General features: G+C 39.2%; 1 protein-coding gene across 1 annotated transcript; it reads right to left on the minus strand.

Annotated features, from left to right (window-relative positions):
- Nucleotides 1-4,240: 4,240 nt before the first annotated feature.
- On the minus strand, nucleotides 4,241-16,834 carry hao1 (hydroxyacid oxidase (glycolate oxidase) 1). Its single transcript, XM_017690949.2, has 8 exons — nucleotides 16,670-16,834; nucleotides 11,587-11,738; nucleotides 10,009-10,264; nucleotides 8,898-9,073; nucleotides 6,922-7,013; nucleotides 6,188-6,346; nucleotides 5,995-6,064; nucleotides 4,241-4,606 (listed from the first exon to the last, which is right to left on the minus strand). The coding sequence occupies exons 1-8, from the start codon at nucleotides 16,804-16,806 to the stop codon at nucleotides 4,539-4,541; spliced, it is 1,110 nt and encodes a 369-aa protein (XP_017546438.1). The 5' UTR covers nucleotides 16,807-16,834; the 3' UTR covers nucleotides 4,241-4,538.
- Nucleotides 16,835-17,333: the final 499 nt, after the last annotated feature.

The raw sequence follows: 17,333 nt of genomic DNA on the forward strand, positions 1-17,333 counted from the left end.
GAGCTAATACAAGTCATCGCAAGAAGACATTTTATGAAGTGAATGTCCATTGTACTGACATAAGAGCCCTTAAACTAAAGTGATGGACATTTGTTCTGTTTGTTACTGTTATGAACATTCATTCCCAAGTAACGGGACTCATAGGGCAGAAGCCTGTATCAGGTTCTATATATTTCTACTCAAACTAAAACATATAAATACAGTTTCTGTAAAGAAGGTCTGTGTGGATTCATGTCCTCTAAACACGAACTTCATCAAAATAATCTAGCACAATAACCTTAACAATGTAAGGTAGCTATAAATTTGGTACTTAAGTACAATTAAAATGTTTTTCTTTTTCTACTCATAAAAAAGTACAGACAGGGACCTTTTACTGCAGTAATATTTTTTCATTTCTACTTCTACTCACTACAGGATATGTACATTAAAGAACATTAACATATAAATGATCACTAATGTTCGAGGGGACATAGTGCTCTTAACTACTTCCCCTTTCAAGTTCCATTACTTCCACATGGTGAGTCATCATAGTGTTATAAATGGAAATACTGTACAATACTTTAGTTTAAGGCCTCTTATATTTTCAAGAATTCGTTTATTAATGTTATTTAGTGTTATTCAAAGCTTATGCTTATTTTTCTTTTTGTTTACAGTCTAGCATACATGTTCTGTTTGTGCGTGTGCGTGTGTGTGTGTGTGTGTGTGTGTGCACGGGTATAGTACACTGTCAGCAAAAAGGCACTCAGACTGCATACTGTTTCTTGTCACTTTGACCATAAGAGTCAACAAGGCACAGCCTGTCCAGTGCAGGCACCCTCTACAGCCCTTACTACTGAAAAACCCAAAGTCATGTGTACTGTGCAAAAGTCAGAGACCACCCTTCGTTTGTTTAGGTTCAAGAGTGAAGTTTGACTTTCTCCTCTCTCTCAAAGATTAAAGCTTTAAGTACTGTTTATCTGATGGGTTCCTTTGACTTTCCTCTTCCCAATGCAATTGGATGGTCTTCATAAACACCTCCTGAAAATGTAATGTCTGTTTTGACTTGACATTAAATGAATAAATGGTGGTCTCTGACGTTAGTACTGTAAATGTTCTTTTTTGTTCTTAACATGTCCTTAATATAACACACAATTTCAAATGTATTATCCCAAAGACCCCATACCATCACTAAATGTTTACTCACTGGTTACAGCTTTTTTTTCAACTGTAAAAAACTCTTTATTTTTGTCCTCTTTATGCTTTCCTACTATGCGCTCTCCCACTGAGAGAGCAATAATCACAATCTTCTTTCCTCTCAGGGCCTGTGATGAGTGGCTTTTGTCTCCTTCTTCTCAGTTTGCATGTTGGGCAGACGGCCCTAACTTTGGTCAGGCCAAAGTGCCTTGTTAAGCAAAACCTCTGCGAACTTTTACGGCCAGTGTGGTCTCTGTGCTATTTGCAAACGTTCAAACAAATTAGAGCAACGGCTGTGTGATGCTGGCTGTTTTCAGTGGAGCGGAGCAGGAATATAAGCGATTCTCAAAATGCAAACCTCTCTCTCTCTCTCTTTATCTCTGTGGTGCACAGGCAGGGATATATTGAGATAACTGAAGCTCAGCTTTGCCAGCATTGGTGATGGGCTAGCTTCAACTACCACACCAAAGATCACCACCACAGTTACACTCAACAGCCAGGTCAAATATAACCCAACACAGACATATACTTCTGAACAGTAATTAAGACTGGATACTGGTTGAAATAGGACAGTCGTGGCAGCAATACTCAACAAAGGACCACCACTACTGACTGTATTAGTCATTGAATAATCTATAAACCATTTTGAAAATGCATCAAGTTATCAAAGTTTTAAAAATGCCAAACAGATATAACTGAACAGTAACAAACCACAAATAGCCTTTTGAAGAACTTTGCTAGAAAAAGATATATGAGACTGCTTTAAACTGGCAACTCGATCGTAAATCTTAAAAATATCTCTAACAAGATTTGCAAAAAAAAAAACTAAACTATATTGCAAATGGGGCGGCACGGTGGCGTGGTGGGTAGCGCTGTCGCCTCACAGCGAGGAGGGCCTGGGTTCGATTCCCCGGCCGGGCGGCCAGGGTCCTCTCTGTGTGGAGTTTGCATGTTCTCCCCGTGTCTGCGTGGGTTTCCTCCGGGTTCTCTGGTTTCCTCCCACAGTCCAAAGACATGCAGTCAGGCCAATTGGACATGCTAAATTGCCCCTAGGTGTGAGTGTGTGAGTGACTGTCTGTGTCTGTCTGTCTGCCCTGCGATGGACTGGCGACCTGTCCAGGGTGTATCCTGCCTTTCGCCCGAAGACTGCTGGGATAGGCTCCAGCATCCCCCCGCGACCCTGACGGAGAAGCGGCTTAAAAAATGGATGGATGGATGGATATTGCAAATGGAGTGAAAAGCTGTAAAAACACTTCACGGCCTGATCAGGACTGTATAGGCACAATAATCAAGCATAGTATAGCCACAGCAAAGTAAACAACTCCATGGCAGCAGTGTTAAGCTTTTATTTTCTGCCAGAGGTCAGTCCTTGAATCTGTGTGGAACATTGGATTATGGAGGTATAGTTATGTTCAACCTGGTCATCCATCAAGTGAGAGAGTGAGAGAGAGAGCGAGAAAGAGAGAGAGGGAGAGAAAGAGTGAGAGAGAGAGCGAGAGAGAGAAGAAACAACATGCTGCCCTCCAAAGCCCAATATCACTTTTTTTTTTTCATTAAATCGATGCTTTATATTTGATTTTGCTACAATTAAGAGGTTTTCTAATGAGCTTCAGCTCACTTTCTCTGTGGTATTTGGTCAAGCAAATAGCCTGACATTCTGATTGGTTTGAATAATCACTTGTCATCGGCTTCTTCCAGTAAACTGCTGCCCAACAGTAGTCAACAGTTTATGTATGCAGCAGCCTATGTTAACCTTTTAAAATCTCATTTATTACATACTAAGGCTTATTATTCAGTACTAGGACTTCATTGCAAACTGGTTGATCTATTCTTAAGTTGTACACGTGTGTAGTAAAATTTTGGGCCTGCTGACGGGCCCTGGCCTTCTCAGAGGTTAAAAAAAATTAGTTGACATATTTTTATTTATACATATTTTATTTATACATATTTTGACAAAAGATTTTATTAAAAATATATTGCAATGGCTCACACTGCCATGAGTGCGGGGGAGATGTTGCCATGCAGAGCGACTGCCCAAAGAGGTTCTTTGGTAAGTTGTTGCTAGCATAACAACAACAACATAGATGTGCATACGTGTTGTTTGTGCTATGCTTTCCTGGGCAATAGGATAGCTCATGCAGTGTTAGTGCCTACCATCAGGTGAAAGTGTATGGCTAGAAGTGGCCTGCTGGCTATCTCAGCTATTTCAGTGGCAGTCCTCCCTCACTGACTGTTCAATAACAGAGCATTTGCCTTCTTCACTGATGCAAAAATATAAAAATATTTTTCAGTGAAAAATGTGTAGAAACAGGTGTGTCCACTCCACTCTGTTACTTAATGAAAGAGAGAATTATTAATCATCACCATGATAACTGCAGTTCTCTGATCTACTTTAATAAGGATATAAATAAAATACCTCCTTCCATTTTTTTCAATTTAAGACCTACAGTTCATGTGGGTCATGTTTGCATTAGAACATTTTTTTCCTCATATTTAATTGCTCAGATGTGGTGTGGAGGTTTTATATCTTACAGAGTTTAAGCTCACTGTGAAAACCCCCAGTGCCTCCTTCATATGCTGTACATTTCATTTGATTTCAGCAGGAGGGAAATGTTCCCTTCGCTGGCCCCTGTGAACGGAGGAGGTTCAAACAAAGTGCTAGGTGCTAATGAACAGAGTCCTGACAAAGTTTGTTTTCCTGCTCCGAGTCCACGCATATAATGGCTTCATTCAGGAGCGGCAGCTCAGCCATGGAAAGAGCTAGTAAAGAAATCCCAAAGCATTTGGGTGACCTTCCTGAACTTCTTACAAACCCGTTTGCCTTTTTAGGCCTCGTCAGGGGAGTTTACATATTCATGAGAGACACCCAGCAGCAACAGTGTGGCATGAGAGGCTATATCAGGACATATGATTTTCCCTCACTGTTACCACAACCTAGAAAACATCCAAACACACAAAAAGCCAGAAGAGCATGCTGCTGTTTTTAATACAGTCATGTAATGAGGACACTTTGATAAGAATGAGCCCATTCTAATGGGTGCTTTTAGAAAAGAATGACAAAGTGTAATAGTTTGGATTAATTCCACCTTTATTTTGGTTGATTTACTAGGATAAAACATTATATATTATATATATTCACAATTCCACACATTTTTATCTCATTGTAAAGTTATGCAGAAATTATTTAGGAGAAAGTGATTTGATGTTGTACAGAATGCAGTTCAATTGGACGCTAGTTTATTTTGAAAAGCAATAAACAACATCATTCTAATGACTTTTTGGCAACAATTTAACTTGGATGGTGTTTTAACTGAAACCCAGAGTTTCCAAGCCCTGACACTTTAATGATAAATTTGTCCAGACCGTCAGATCCTTGAGACGTGTCCAGATCTTCTCACAAGGGTTCTATCAACTTCCTTCAAAGAACGGCATCCTTAGGGAACACAACATGATAAAATATCTTAAAATGACAAATGTAATGCAACAATATATGATGTAATACTGACAAATCAAAATGCACATATGTACAGTATATCTACATTTTCCATGGTGTGACATTTTTTAAGTGGATTTTTTTATTGGATAAATGTGAATAGCACTGGGAGCAACTATTGAGCACAAATTCATTTGACTTGTCAACGATTATAGGTAATGGCCATTAACCTGATAAAGAGAATTAGTAATGTTTACTTGTCTATTCACACAGAGTAGATATTCACTACATTTACGGCATTTAGCAGACGCTCTTATCCAGAGCGACTTACAGTTTAATCATTTTACACAGTTAGACGAAGGTAGTGTTAGGAGTCTTGCTGTCACGATTGGCCCCTCCCAGTCTCCTCATGTGCTTTTGTTTACCTTTTAGTCTTGTCATGTGCTTTTCTTTTGATTTCTTCACAGCCCCCTTGTTTTCTGACTCTGCCACTGATTGTTCCCACCTATTTTCCATCTGCGTCCTGTTATCCCTTGTTAGCCCTCTTGTATTTAAGCCCTGTGTTTTCCCTAGTCTTGTGCTGGTCTTTGTTTGATATGTTTCATGTTTGAGGTTTGATGCGTTGTATGTTGATTGATCTTCTGGCCCTGTTGTTTGTGTAACTTGTTTATTTTCATTATGTCTGGCCCTCCTGCTCAACATACTGGCTCATTGACCCTGGACTGTTTCGACCACGACCCTGGATTTGCCCTCAATAAAACGTGCTTATCTCAGCGTATGCATCCGCCTCATCGCTCCTCGTTACACTTGCCCAAGAACTTTTATTGGTACAGTGCAGGGTGTTTACCCAGGTGGGGATTGAACCCCAGTTTACAGCATAGAGGGCAGAGGTGTTACCCACTACTCTATACCAACCACATATTTTAATGGACTTAATGCACTGAAACCTTCACATCAAGTCCAATGCAGATTTTCTTCTGAGAAGATAAGAAGGCAAAGAGGAAGAAAAAATAAAAAGTAGTAACAGCAACATTGTTAACTTTTTAAAGCCAGGGCAACACAAAGACACTTCCCCAGGGTAACAGCCTATTCTGCTAAAAGATGTCACATAGAGCTCCACTGGAGGACAGCACATCCACCAACCCTCACAGTGGAGAGGTTCTGAGTGTGTGGTGGACCTTCAGGATTGGTTTTAGCTCAGAGCTTTGAGCATTAAAAAGAGCAAACTAACTACAGGAGCACCCATGAACTTTAAAGAAAGATTGTGTTAATACTTATGTTTTTAAAACTGTTTTGTCACAGTTTGAGTTTTGTCACAATGTATACGTTTTTTTTTTCAAAATTGCTTATCGTCCCAGTCCTATCCATGAACAGGAAGAAGGAACTACCTGAAAGGGCTAATGCAAGGTGAAGCTCCTCTCGCAGCAGCTGGAGCACATCGCTGACACCTTTCTCTCCCTAATAACGGCAAGAGACATTCACTAGTACAGAGCATTGACCTCATGGGACTCAGAAACTTTCACACTGTGGTACTATCATTAGCTATAACATGATGAAAGCGGAATATTCTCTAGGTCTCACCTCACAGGCCAGACCCCACAGGATGGGTCTCCCCACAAACACGGCCTTCGCCCCCAGTGCAAGAGCCTTCAGCACGTCTGTACCCTTCTGTATCCCTCCATCCAGGTAAACCTCTACCTGACCGTCCACCGCCTCCACGATCTCAGGCAAAGCATCAATCTGCTCTTACACATCACAAATATGCACATGTAGCTACACATGTTTTGCTGAGATTAGGTACATTTTAGCTCATTTGACGTATTTCAAACTTATTTCTATTTATTTTTATTCTGAAAGATTTTATTGCAGGGGGTAATCAGTGTTTTGGCTACCTTAACTGGAAAAGGTACAGAGAAAATTGTGTACATTTACTTATTTGGTAAACCTTTCATTTAAAACGACGGCAATGTCAATCATGTTTGAGTGATATTGTGCTGAAATAAGCCTTTAACTTCTAAAAATAAAGGTGACGAGCAACCCAAACAGAAAAAACATCACGACTGAATTATGACTGGCTATGCATACCGCCCAAGCACTATATGACAACTATAAAACTCTATAATACTATTTAACAGCATGCATTAAATCAAAGCTTTCATTCGCTCCTCAGTGTCACATTTTAAGTTACTACCAACTGCATTTTGAAGTAGCTGAGTTGCAATTTTCAGGCCCCAGTAGATTACCGAAAAGACAACATGTGGCCTGGAGAACTCTAGAGAATAAGTACTGCTTTTATTATTTCACCAGGCACTTACAGTGGCTAGAACACCATCAAGCTGTCTTGCTCCATGGTTTGACACAAGTATCCCATCAACACCATATTTCAGAGCTTCTTTGGCTTCTTCCGCTGCAACAAAGATTGAGCATAAACACAATGTTGCAATCCCTTTATTATGGCAGCTCTTGTTATGGGAGTTAAGCATACAAATCCCTCTTTGAGTGATATAGATGTTTAAAGGAAGCAGCGTCGTTTTCAGAGCTCTAAACTGTTAATCAGTCTTTGTGTGGTGAATACAATTTGTAAATATTGCTGGGTTATATACATTGTTCCACACTAGGAACAAGCTTGGACCAAAAGAAACGGTCCAACGTTGCCTTTATCTTAACTTGCATTACAAGGATGTTTTACCTTCTCCTACCTTCAAGACTAAAAAGTAATCAAAGCTTTTATGCCACCAATTAGCATCATAGAAACTGCATACCTAAATCATCACATACTTGTCACAAATCATGTTGTTAAAGTGGATACTCCACCCATGTTTCACTTTTTTCTACCCATTTATTTAGTTGATGAGATATAAACAAAACCATTTAGAGTAGTTTGATGTAGAATGGTTCACTGTAAAGAAACTGACTCTGATTTCTTTACAGTGGTGGTGATAGGAACCAGGAGTCACAATGACTACAGCACAAATATAGCCATGTTATTCACATTTCAAAATGACCTGTGAACCTACATGTCTTCTGAGTTTTGCTGTGTAATGTTGATGAGAGTAAAATAGTACTAAATCTGAAAAAATACTTGTTTTAGTGTACTTAAACTATGACTCAAAACTCAGTGTAACAGTTTTCTGTGAAAGAGCTTTTTGAGACATTAAACATGTCAGATGTCTGGTTCCTATCACCACCACTGTGAATTCTGACTCGGTAAGTTTTTTCTAGAGCAGCATTTCACATAAACAAATCATGACTTTTATGATTTAATCATGCAGAACATTTGAAAAACTGGCGGAAATCCCTGTCATCTAATCTTAAATAAACTTGCTTATGTGGTGTCTGACACCATATGACATACTGTAATCTATAAAAATGGACAGGTTTATAGGCTGATACCTACAAAAAATGGACAAAATTGAGGATTTAACATGGCTGCTACAATTGAAGGGTTTCAGCCAAATTGCCAAAATGCATATTCACTTGTAACAAATTTTGAACAGGTTTTTGAAAAGAATAAGAGCTGACATATGAAGGAAAATATTTCTATTTCTCTTATAAAATTTGATATTATTTATAAAATAGCATTGATATTTCCTGTATGTGTAAAGCCCACTCTTATCAATGTATATGATGAAATAAAAAAACATTCTTGAAAGTGGTCTTTTGGAACTTTTGGAGATTGTTTTTACCTATTTAACATACTTTGCCCATTTTTGAGACAACTGTTGACAAATTATTTAGGCATGCAGATAGCATGATGCTAATTAGTCAGGCATTTCATGCTAGATACAATAGCCTCATAGCTCCAGTGCAAAACTAAGGAAGCTAATCTCAGATGAGAAACATGTCTAATCTGACTATAGTTAGTAAGTAAGGCAAAACTGCTGAATTGATTTTTTTTTTGGCCAAACTATCACTTTAAACTCCATTTCGGAAGTCTCTTACCTCCTGACCCAGCAGGACCTGAAAGGTCTATCTCAAAAAATTATAACAATTCTCAGACATATGGAGGCAATTATGTGAAGGGCTTGTGTGCTGCACTGCTTATCTCCCCTACCATGAGATAAAATGCACAACATGGAGTCTTTAATTAACACCCTCTTGCTGACATGCAGGTCACACATCATTTGTATTGGGATTGGATTATGTAAATGGACCCTTTTACAACATATCAGCCATCCACTTCCAGCGGTGAGAGAGCATAATGGAGCTGAAAAGCCGCAGACTGCTGAGCCGACCCACAGTGCGGCCTTCAGCAGACGCTGGGCTCGCTCCTCCCGGCTGGAGCGCTAACCTCTCAAAACCCCTTTGACCACCACGGGCAGGGACGTGATTCGCTTCAGCCAGGCGATGTCCTCCCACTTCAGCGAGGGATCTATGGCCTGTGCCACATACACTGCCAGCCCGCTGTCCTCCCCATAGCCCTCCTTTGAGGAGAACGCTAAATCAGGGGATTCAAAATTGGCCATCCTGGAAAAGAAAGAGGGCAAAAAAAATGGAATTAATTTTGAGCGTGTTGTTTTTGGTCACCGTGTGAAAGCTGAGCTCAGGACTTAGCCAAGCAGCAGCCGACCAGCAGCTGAATGGCACCTTGTTGGTGCTGCTGCGCTTTGATTTGTGAGGCCAAGCAAAAGATCTTCAGGAAAGCCTAAGAAGCTTGTGTTGTGTCATTGCTGATGGAAAGGGGAGGCAGTCTTGCAAAATATACGATCTGCTCACAAACTTCTTTTCAGTTTTCTGATTGCAATAATTCACCTCGTGGTACAAGACAGGAAGCCTTTGCTTTCATGAAGCTGTTTTTCTTTAGCATAACATAACGAGGGGCAGCAAAGATTAACCAGTTCCTATTAATCCCCATGAGTGACTTGCTAATCTACTGTATGATGCTGGGAAAAGGCTTCCCCAGTTTAGCAGCCAGATTTCTGTTTCCATAAATACATAAAGTTGTTGAGTGGAAGCAGTTCAGTTTTCAAGAGAAAACAAAACTGAAAGATGTCGTCTGTGTTGGGCCAAATTCAGACAACCTATTGTTTTTCAAGAAACATCGGTATTAGATGCTTCTCTCAGACATGCAGTCAGTCATGAGTGGTTTTCTAATGTTGAGTTTAGGTCAGCTGCCCACAGCGAACGTAGTTCCAGCATATTTTCACTGTGGTGAAAGTGTAGTGGTGACCTAGATAGTTTTCTCTCTGTTATAATTTCTGTTGGGTTTTGTGTGTTTAAACAAAACAGGAGACATTGTTTTTCCCCCAAAGATGCAGATGCAGTAGTTAACTAAAGTTGAAAGATGTTGGAGGATGTGTTCAGTATGACACACAGTAAGACCTCCACGTTTCACAAATAGCTGTTAAAACCCTGCACTTGGCTCAGGAGCATGTCACGCGTGGTTGCCTCAGCTTTTTTACCTCAAATGAGAGGGCAGCTTAAAGCGGTTGCGCACGTCATCACGCCGCTTGCCAAGATAAGGTGTGTCCACAGTGACAAAGATACCCTTATACCCAGCCTCTTCAGCCCTCCTGACCAGAGAGTGAGTCAGAGCACGGTCTTTGTAAATGTACAGCTGCATCCAGCGCAGGCCGCCCGGGGCTGCCTCAGCCACCTCCTCTATAGTAGAGGTGGCCCAGGAGCTCAGCATCATACCTGTACCAGCAGACAGGCAAGCTAGGAGAAGAGCAGCAGAGAAAAACAGAATGCCTGTGATTTATAAGGCTGGGCGATATGATAAAAGTATAGTATCATGCTACTTTAAGGCATTTCCACAATACATGAGATACATATCACAATATTTTGCAAACAAAAGAATGGTTAAAGCAGAAGAAATGATGGAATGATGCATTTTGGAATGGTTTAGTCAAAGTCCAGACCTTAAAAAGTCCTTGATCTAATAAAAATGTTGAGGCAGAACCTAAGGTGAGGCGTTCATGCAAGAAGGCCCACCAACAAAGCAGAGTTGAAGCAGTTCTGAAAGGAGGAATGGGCCAAGATTCCTCCAAGTCATTGTGCAGGGCTGATCAACATTTATAAATCTATTTATCTATTGTTATGAGGTAAATGAAGATTTGATCTTATTTTAAGTCACATTTATGTAGAAATTCTCAAAATGATAAAAGGTTCACAAACTTTCAAGTAGCAATGGTTCTTTAATTATAGAATCACCCTCTAAACTGTAAACACAATGATTTAAAAAGAAATGAACAACTGCGGAATTAATCTAAGAAGGAATTGGAGGAAAAATATAACAGTAAATACCAAATAAGTTCATGATGTCATACACCGACATCCACATGGTTACTTGTTGCTGTACAGTTGGTTGCTGTTGATGTTTACAGGCTCTGTTCAACTGGACTCTATACATATTTTTATGATATACGGAGACATTCACTGTGCTAGAAGTACTGAATATACCCATGATATACTCAGAAATACTTGTGACATCATTTCTCCAGATGACAACATACTGTCATATTGCCCAACCCAAATTTGTGCTATACAATGCTGGAAAAAGCCCTAATTAGGCTTATAGCATGTATTTAAAAATATACATAGAAAGAAGAACACTTCTGTGAAATAACTTAAGCAAAGTACTGAGTGTTGGGACAAAAATGTAACTTTATGGGACCATAATGTGGCCGATATCATTTATTTCACTTACTTTCAGCCAAAAAAAATGGTGCATTAGGCTATAAGCCACAACCACCACAGGCTTTAATACACAGTTTTAAGCTGTAAGGATGATATTCTATCGTTTGCAGCCAAACCTCACAAGTGGAGCATGTAATAGTTACTCAATTAGAACAGACTGCTTGGAAAAACCTAATGTTCACCAGAAGTATGTAGCAGTGCTCAAGTTGTTTTAGTGGTTGAAAGCCTGCTGCAGTATTATCCAACACAGACCTGGAGCTCCACCAAGTGGTGAATTATATTAGCAACCCATTATAGAGGCCCATATGCCAGGTAAACTGGTCCTTAGCTTTATGGTTTACCTCTTGCAGTAGCTGTTTCTCCATCAGGGTGAGCCATCCTCTGCATGGCAGTGGCTGCCACACATATCGGCATGTTGAGCTTCTGGCCCAACACTGTGGTGGACATGTCCACTCTGGACACATCTTTCAGCACACGGGGGAACAAGCACCACCTACAATGAAAATTAGATAGTGAAATATCAAAGGAGCTGTATGTGAGATTTAATGGCATCTAGCAGTGAGATTGCAGATTGCAGCCAACTGAACACCCCTCCCTCACTCCTCCCTTTCCAAGCGTTTAGTAGAACCTACAGTGGCCGTTCATCACCAGTCCTGATTGTGTTTCTGTTTCTTTGACACTGATAATTCACCTCCTATGTTTTTCCTTGTGCTAAATAATAAGTATGACCTTTCATTTATGAAAATTTGGGTTTCTTCAATTCTCACATGATTCTTCTTCTTTCCATGTCTTCCAACTGATGCCATGGAGCCACTAAATTCAAGCTGCGGCTTGAATGTAAAAACACAAAAGGCACTCTCTAGAACAGGAAGGCTCAGTCCTGGTCCTGGAGATCTACCACCCTTTACAGCTTCGTTCTATCTCTAATCAAACACACCTGATTCAGTTAATGAAGGCCTTCAGGTGCATCTGAATATTGGAGCCAGGTGTGTTGGACCTGAACTCTCCAGGGTGGTAGATCTCCAGAAGCAGGATTGAGCTAAAGCAAACACAATGATTCATAGTTATAGGCAGTGGTGGACTGTAACTAAGTAAATATAATTTGTTACTGTACTTAAGTAATTTTTTCGTGTATCTGTACTTTACTTAAGTATTTCCATTTTGGGCGACTTTTTACTTTCACTCCACTACATTTCAAAGTCAAATATCTTACTTTTTACTCCACTACATTTTGAAAAATCTGTTGTTCCTTTTGGTTTTTGCGTGTATAAAAATGTAACATGTCAAAACAAAAGAAGCGCAAAGCATCATACCGACCCGTGCAGCAGCATAAAAATTTGAGAGCACTTACGTCTACCTAAATGATGGAACTAACCTAACTTTGTGTAAATAAACCACAATATAGAATTATATACACATATGCAGCTGTGACTGTCATGTTTCTTTTTTTCTGAATTCATACAAACACTTTCGTTTTATAGTAAATTAGTTTGGGCTGGTTTATGTTTATGAACAGAGGCCTACAGATCAATACAGTAAAGGAAAACTTATTTGTGAACTTGAGTTTAAAGCCAGTTTTTATTCAACTTGTAACAAATTTATAAAGTAATCTTAAACTGAAACTTGTTTGTAAAAGTGATTTCAGAGCCACTCGGTTCTCCCTGATGGAAACTGTTTACCTTCAGTGTTTTGTGCTTATGATCATTTTAATAGACGTCAGCGTCACTAATTATTGACATTCTATTAAAAGACTGGTTTACCAAGAGAGACACTGGAGCATTTTCACCTGAAATGAGTTCAGGAAGCGAGTCTTGTTATAAAAATGATAACAGGAGCCATAATTAATCTTTTAGTACTTTTACTTTCGATACTTAAGTACATTTGAAGGCAAATACTTTTATACTTTTACTCAAGTTGAGGTCTAGAGTAAGGACTTCTACTTTTACTGGAGTAACATTTTATCTTGGGTATCTCTACTTTAACTCAAGTACATGATTTGTGTACTTCGTCCACCTCTGGTTATAAGTGATTATGCACTAATGGCTTTGTGTTATATATTCCATTTCTGCTAATAGATCCCTCTAAATCTTACAGACAGCACCTTTAGTCACTGACTTGCTGTGGTTCTTCTGGTGATTTCCTTATGATTCCCGGGCCCTAAGTTCCCCAGATTCATTGTTCTCTCTCTATGTAATTTTGCAAACAACCTTATACACTCCCTAGTGGAAACTGTCTTAGTAATAACTGTAAATACAAATTAAAAAAAAAAACAAATGCAGTACTTGAGTGAAATTAGAGACACCCTTAGTAAGAAAAAATTGAAGTGTTCTTTATATGAACATACTTGCTTTTATATCTACTTACTACTAGAGTGAATAGTACAGAGGTGATGTGACGTATTCTAATGATCCAGTATTTCTCCCCTGTGTTTAGGAAATCAACGAATTTCATCCCCTTATAAACTCATGAAATACTGAGTATCTGATTTAAACATACCTTTCTTTATTCCAAAACTTGTCAAAATTGCCCAAGTCTAGTTACAGTTACTAAGCTATGATTGGACATAGGTTCGATTTATTTGTGATCATAAGTGCATCATATTCTTTCATATATTAATGACAGTATCCATGATTTCCCTTGGCTCATGTTTCAGAGCCATGTTGCTTTATACTTGACAATAAGACTAAATGTCTGAGGTATGATGTAACACACATATCGGAGGGATCGTAGGAACTTGGGAACACAGAACTCTTCCTGGTTTATCGTTAGAACCAGAGTTAGGCTTAGGTTTTTGAAGTTAGTCAGCATTCAGCATTAGGGTAAAGTTAAGGGGAAATAAATGAATAATTAGTTCTACAAAGCTTGGACAGTGGACTGCTTCCTAACTTTGCATGATGTTAGCTTGCATTCATTGGGATTCTTCTCATATCCCATATGTTCATTTTTCAAATTTACTCCTTACTCATACAATATAGCTCAAACTGTCCTTATGTAGCTCAATCATTTGCACATATTGTTTCTTTTTTATCTCTTCTTCATAGATACTTTAAAAAACACTAGACATTTTTCCACTTGTTTCAAGCTAAAGCTGTCAAACTTTGGACTGGACTTTTGCACTGTTCCAGTTCAATACACTCTTTTCCATTCTTCTTTTCCATCTTGTTGACTCATCGTTCTTTTCGCTTTCAGCAGTCATTTTACCAAACTGTTTCCACACTTTAAAATGCAAGTTGTCATTATGTTTCATCATTGTATCTCTTTTAGTGTCTGCTCTCCACCCTTTCTTCCTTCCTTTGACATCCCTTTAGGAACTGTTTCTACTGTCTCCCAAAGCAGAATGCTGTATAAGTAAGTATGTAGCAACAGACAGGCTCTGCCATAAAGTCAGGCTTGCTTTTTAGTGATTTGTAGGTCATATATAAGGTGAGAAACAGAACCCTCTGTTGGACTCTAATTGTTGCCTGCCACTGTTAATGGCTGATGTGGTTAGACTCATTAGGCCTGGGATGGTTGACTGCATCTTTGAACTTTCCATAATGACCGTCTGGAACCAGGACTTATAGGTGGCTCTTGATTATTCCATAAATAATGTAGCATTGTTTATGCGGATAATGATAGCCTTTTCTTTTGTTGCCACCGCCGCAGGGCACTTTCCTCACCTCAGTTGGTCTTCACGGAAAGTCTGACCACCCACACAGCCGAGCAAAGTGGTCAAAGCTTAGAGAAATATCCATAATGATAACTCTGACTCCAAACATCCAAACAGAGTCCTCTTAAAAATAGGCAGAAAGTGTGGTTTTGAAACAGTTAAGGCATATTTTAGTCTTTGAATTGGCGCGGACTGACGTGCTGTAATGGAATGACTCATGCTATTAACTTGCTGTCTGAAAAGCAATTTCCCAAAACCATTGTTGTGATGGCCTGTATTACCTGCTTGATGTTTCACCGTTCAGAGAAACACTTTTGGCCTCATTTCCACCAGAACATGTCCATGTTACTTGTCTCCAAGTGACAGTTTAAAGGGGCCCTTGTACATGGCAAATAATCTGTAGCTCTTTCAGAAATACTTTGTTTTTCAGGTTTAAAACTCAAAGATCTGAGGCGTTTGATTACCAGGCTCCTCTGTAGGACATCCACATTGTGTTCTTTGTTATGCTCCTTTTACAGCATAATTGAAAGCTTATAATCCACAATAATACACAATAAATATTCTTTTTCGGACTGCGATTCAACACTTTGAATAGCAAAGTTTAGTCATTTTTTATTAACTTTTCTGACCTACCAAGAGTGCCGTAAAATGAGTTATGTGTGTATTGCTCAAGAGGATAACTGACAAACAGTATTGTGTGAAAGTCAGAGACCACTTGTTTTTTCATTTCCAGTCAAAATGGCTTTTAGGTACAAAGCAGTTTTTTAGTCAGAAAAGAAAGCAGAAAACATATTTAACAGAAAAATATACAGAAGCCTCAACATCTAAATATAATACTACATTTTCATTATTTTATGTGTTAACTCTTCATTCTTTATTCCAGCTTCCATTCTTTTCAGGAGCCTCGTTTTCTGTTTCAAAGAAATCTGGAGGGATATTTTTCCACACCTCCAAAGTTCAGTCATTGAAGTTGGTTGATTTTCTGCTTCACATGTTCTGTGTAATTCCCAAACATATTAAATTCTGCTGAGGTCTGGACTTTGGGGTAGTCAGTCCATTGTTCTGGGAACACCAGCACCTTCATGATTTGATTTGCAAATTCTTTTTTTTGTCTATTTCTTTTCTCAGTAGGGGCATCTTGACCACTACACATCCTTTCAGACTCAGTATCGAGTTGTCTTCTCACAATAAAACGATAGACAGAAACAACTGTGGATTTTTCAGCTCTGAAGTAAGAGTGGAGCTTGATCAAGGACGAAAGCCTTAAGTACTGTTTATTTAATGGTGACAGTTTTGTTGGTCTACCAGCTCTTGCACGATTGTTAGGAGTCCCATTTTCTCTGTATCTTCGATTGATTTTAATGGAATTCATTCTTAATGCAGTTCTGGAAATGTCTGTTTTTCCAATTATTATCCTCTGACTTTCCCTTTCCCCTTGCAAATCGAGTTCTATGTAATCTCCTGATAAATGAATAACTTGCATTTAATGTCCATTTGGAATGGAAACAACAATTAAGGGTGGTCACTGATTTTGCACAGTATTCTAGGTAAATTCAGATATTTCCTACATTTCCTATTATCCAGAGACAAATAAGATAATGTAATAAAAACAAAAAAGGGGTAAAGATTCACCATAAAAGATGCATACTCTAAGCCTTAGCCGAGAATAGTACATGGTACATGAATGAGCTGTTCTAGCAGTGCAGTTGCAGGATTTCTGTTCTTCCTGTGTTCTCTGAGGTGTAAGAAAAATCATGCCACATCAGGATACATACCTTGAGAAAGCAGCTACATTATCAGCTAGAGATTCCTGCTCATCTGCTCCTGAGAAATAATAATCAAACACTGCTTTTGGCAAGACTCTTTTAGCACGGTGCTCAAAATCTCGGACACAAACAGGCTTGTCGGACATGTTTCCTGAGAGACAACACTCAGTCTGCCTCTCCCCCCCCCCTGCAGCAGTTCACAAGGATCAGTGGGCCACCTATAAATAATTAACTCACAAAAGTTAACTTTGCAGAGTTTTACAACACATGTTTATCTACCCAAGACCTAGTTGCTCCCGAAATAGCTACAGGGGCTTTTGCCTTGTAAGAGGTTCACAAATATGCTGAGCAGCCCACACTGAAAGGAATAAAAATCAATGCTGTGTGTTTTCTGTAAGAACAGAGAAAAACCCTGCAGCTTTGCAGCTCTGCAAAAAGTCCATCCTGAAGAATCCCATCATGCCTGTTCGAAAGCATGATTAAATGAGTAGATCTTATTGTATTACTTGGCACTAGGATAATGTGCATAGATTTCCCTCTCAGCAGAAATTCTGCACCACACTGCTGTGTAGGTTGTAGGCTGTTAATATTCCTGGCCGTTTGGATCCTCCTCTCTGTATATCCTCCTCTGCAGCTTTACATAACAGTATTGCGGGGCTCATCTCATCTCTGT

The sequence above is a fragment of the Pygocentrus nattereri genome, chromosome 10 (assembly GCF_015220715.1).
Source record: "Pygocentrus nattereri isolate fPygNat1 chromosome 10, fPygNat1.pri, whole genome shotgun sequence".
Classification (NCBI taxonomy): Eukaryota; Metazoa; Chordata; class Actinopteri; order Characiformes; family Serrasalmidae; genus Pygocentrus; species Pygocentrus nattereri.

Bases quoted from the DNA above. Each gene is read 5' to 3' on its own strand.
- hao1 (XM_017690949.2), bottom strand. From the start codon at position 16,806: ATGTCCGACAAGCCTGTTTGTGTCCGAGATTTTGAGCACCGTGCTAAA. The intron at 10,265-11,586 runs GTAAACCATAAA...CTCTTCTCCTAG, and splicing joins AGAAACAGCTACTGCAAGAG to CTTGCCTGTCTGCTGGTACA. The intron at 7,014-8,897 runs GTTAGCGCTCCA...TCTTTGTTGCAG, and splicing joins GGTCAAAGGGGTTTTGAGAG to CGGAAGAAGCCAAAGAAGCT.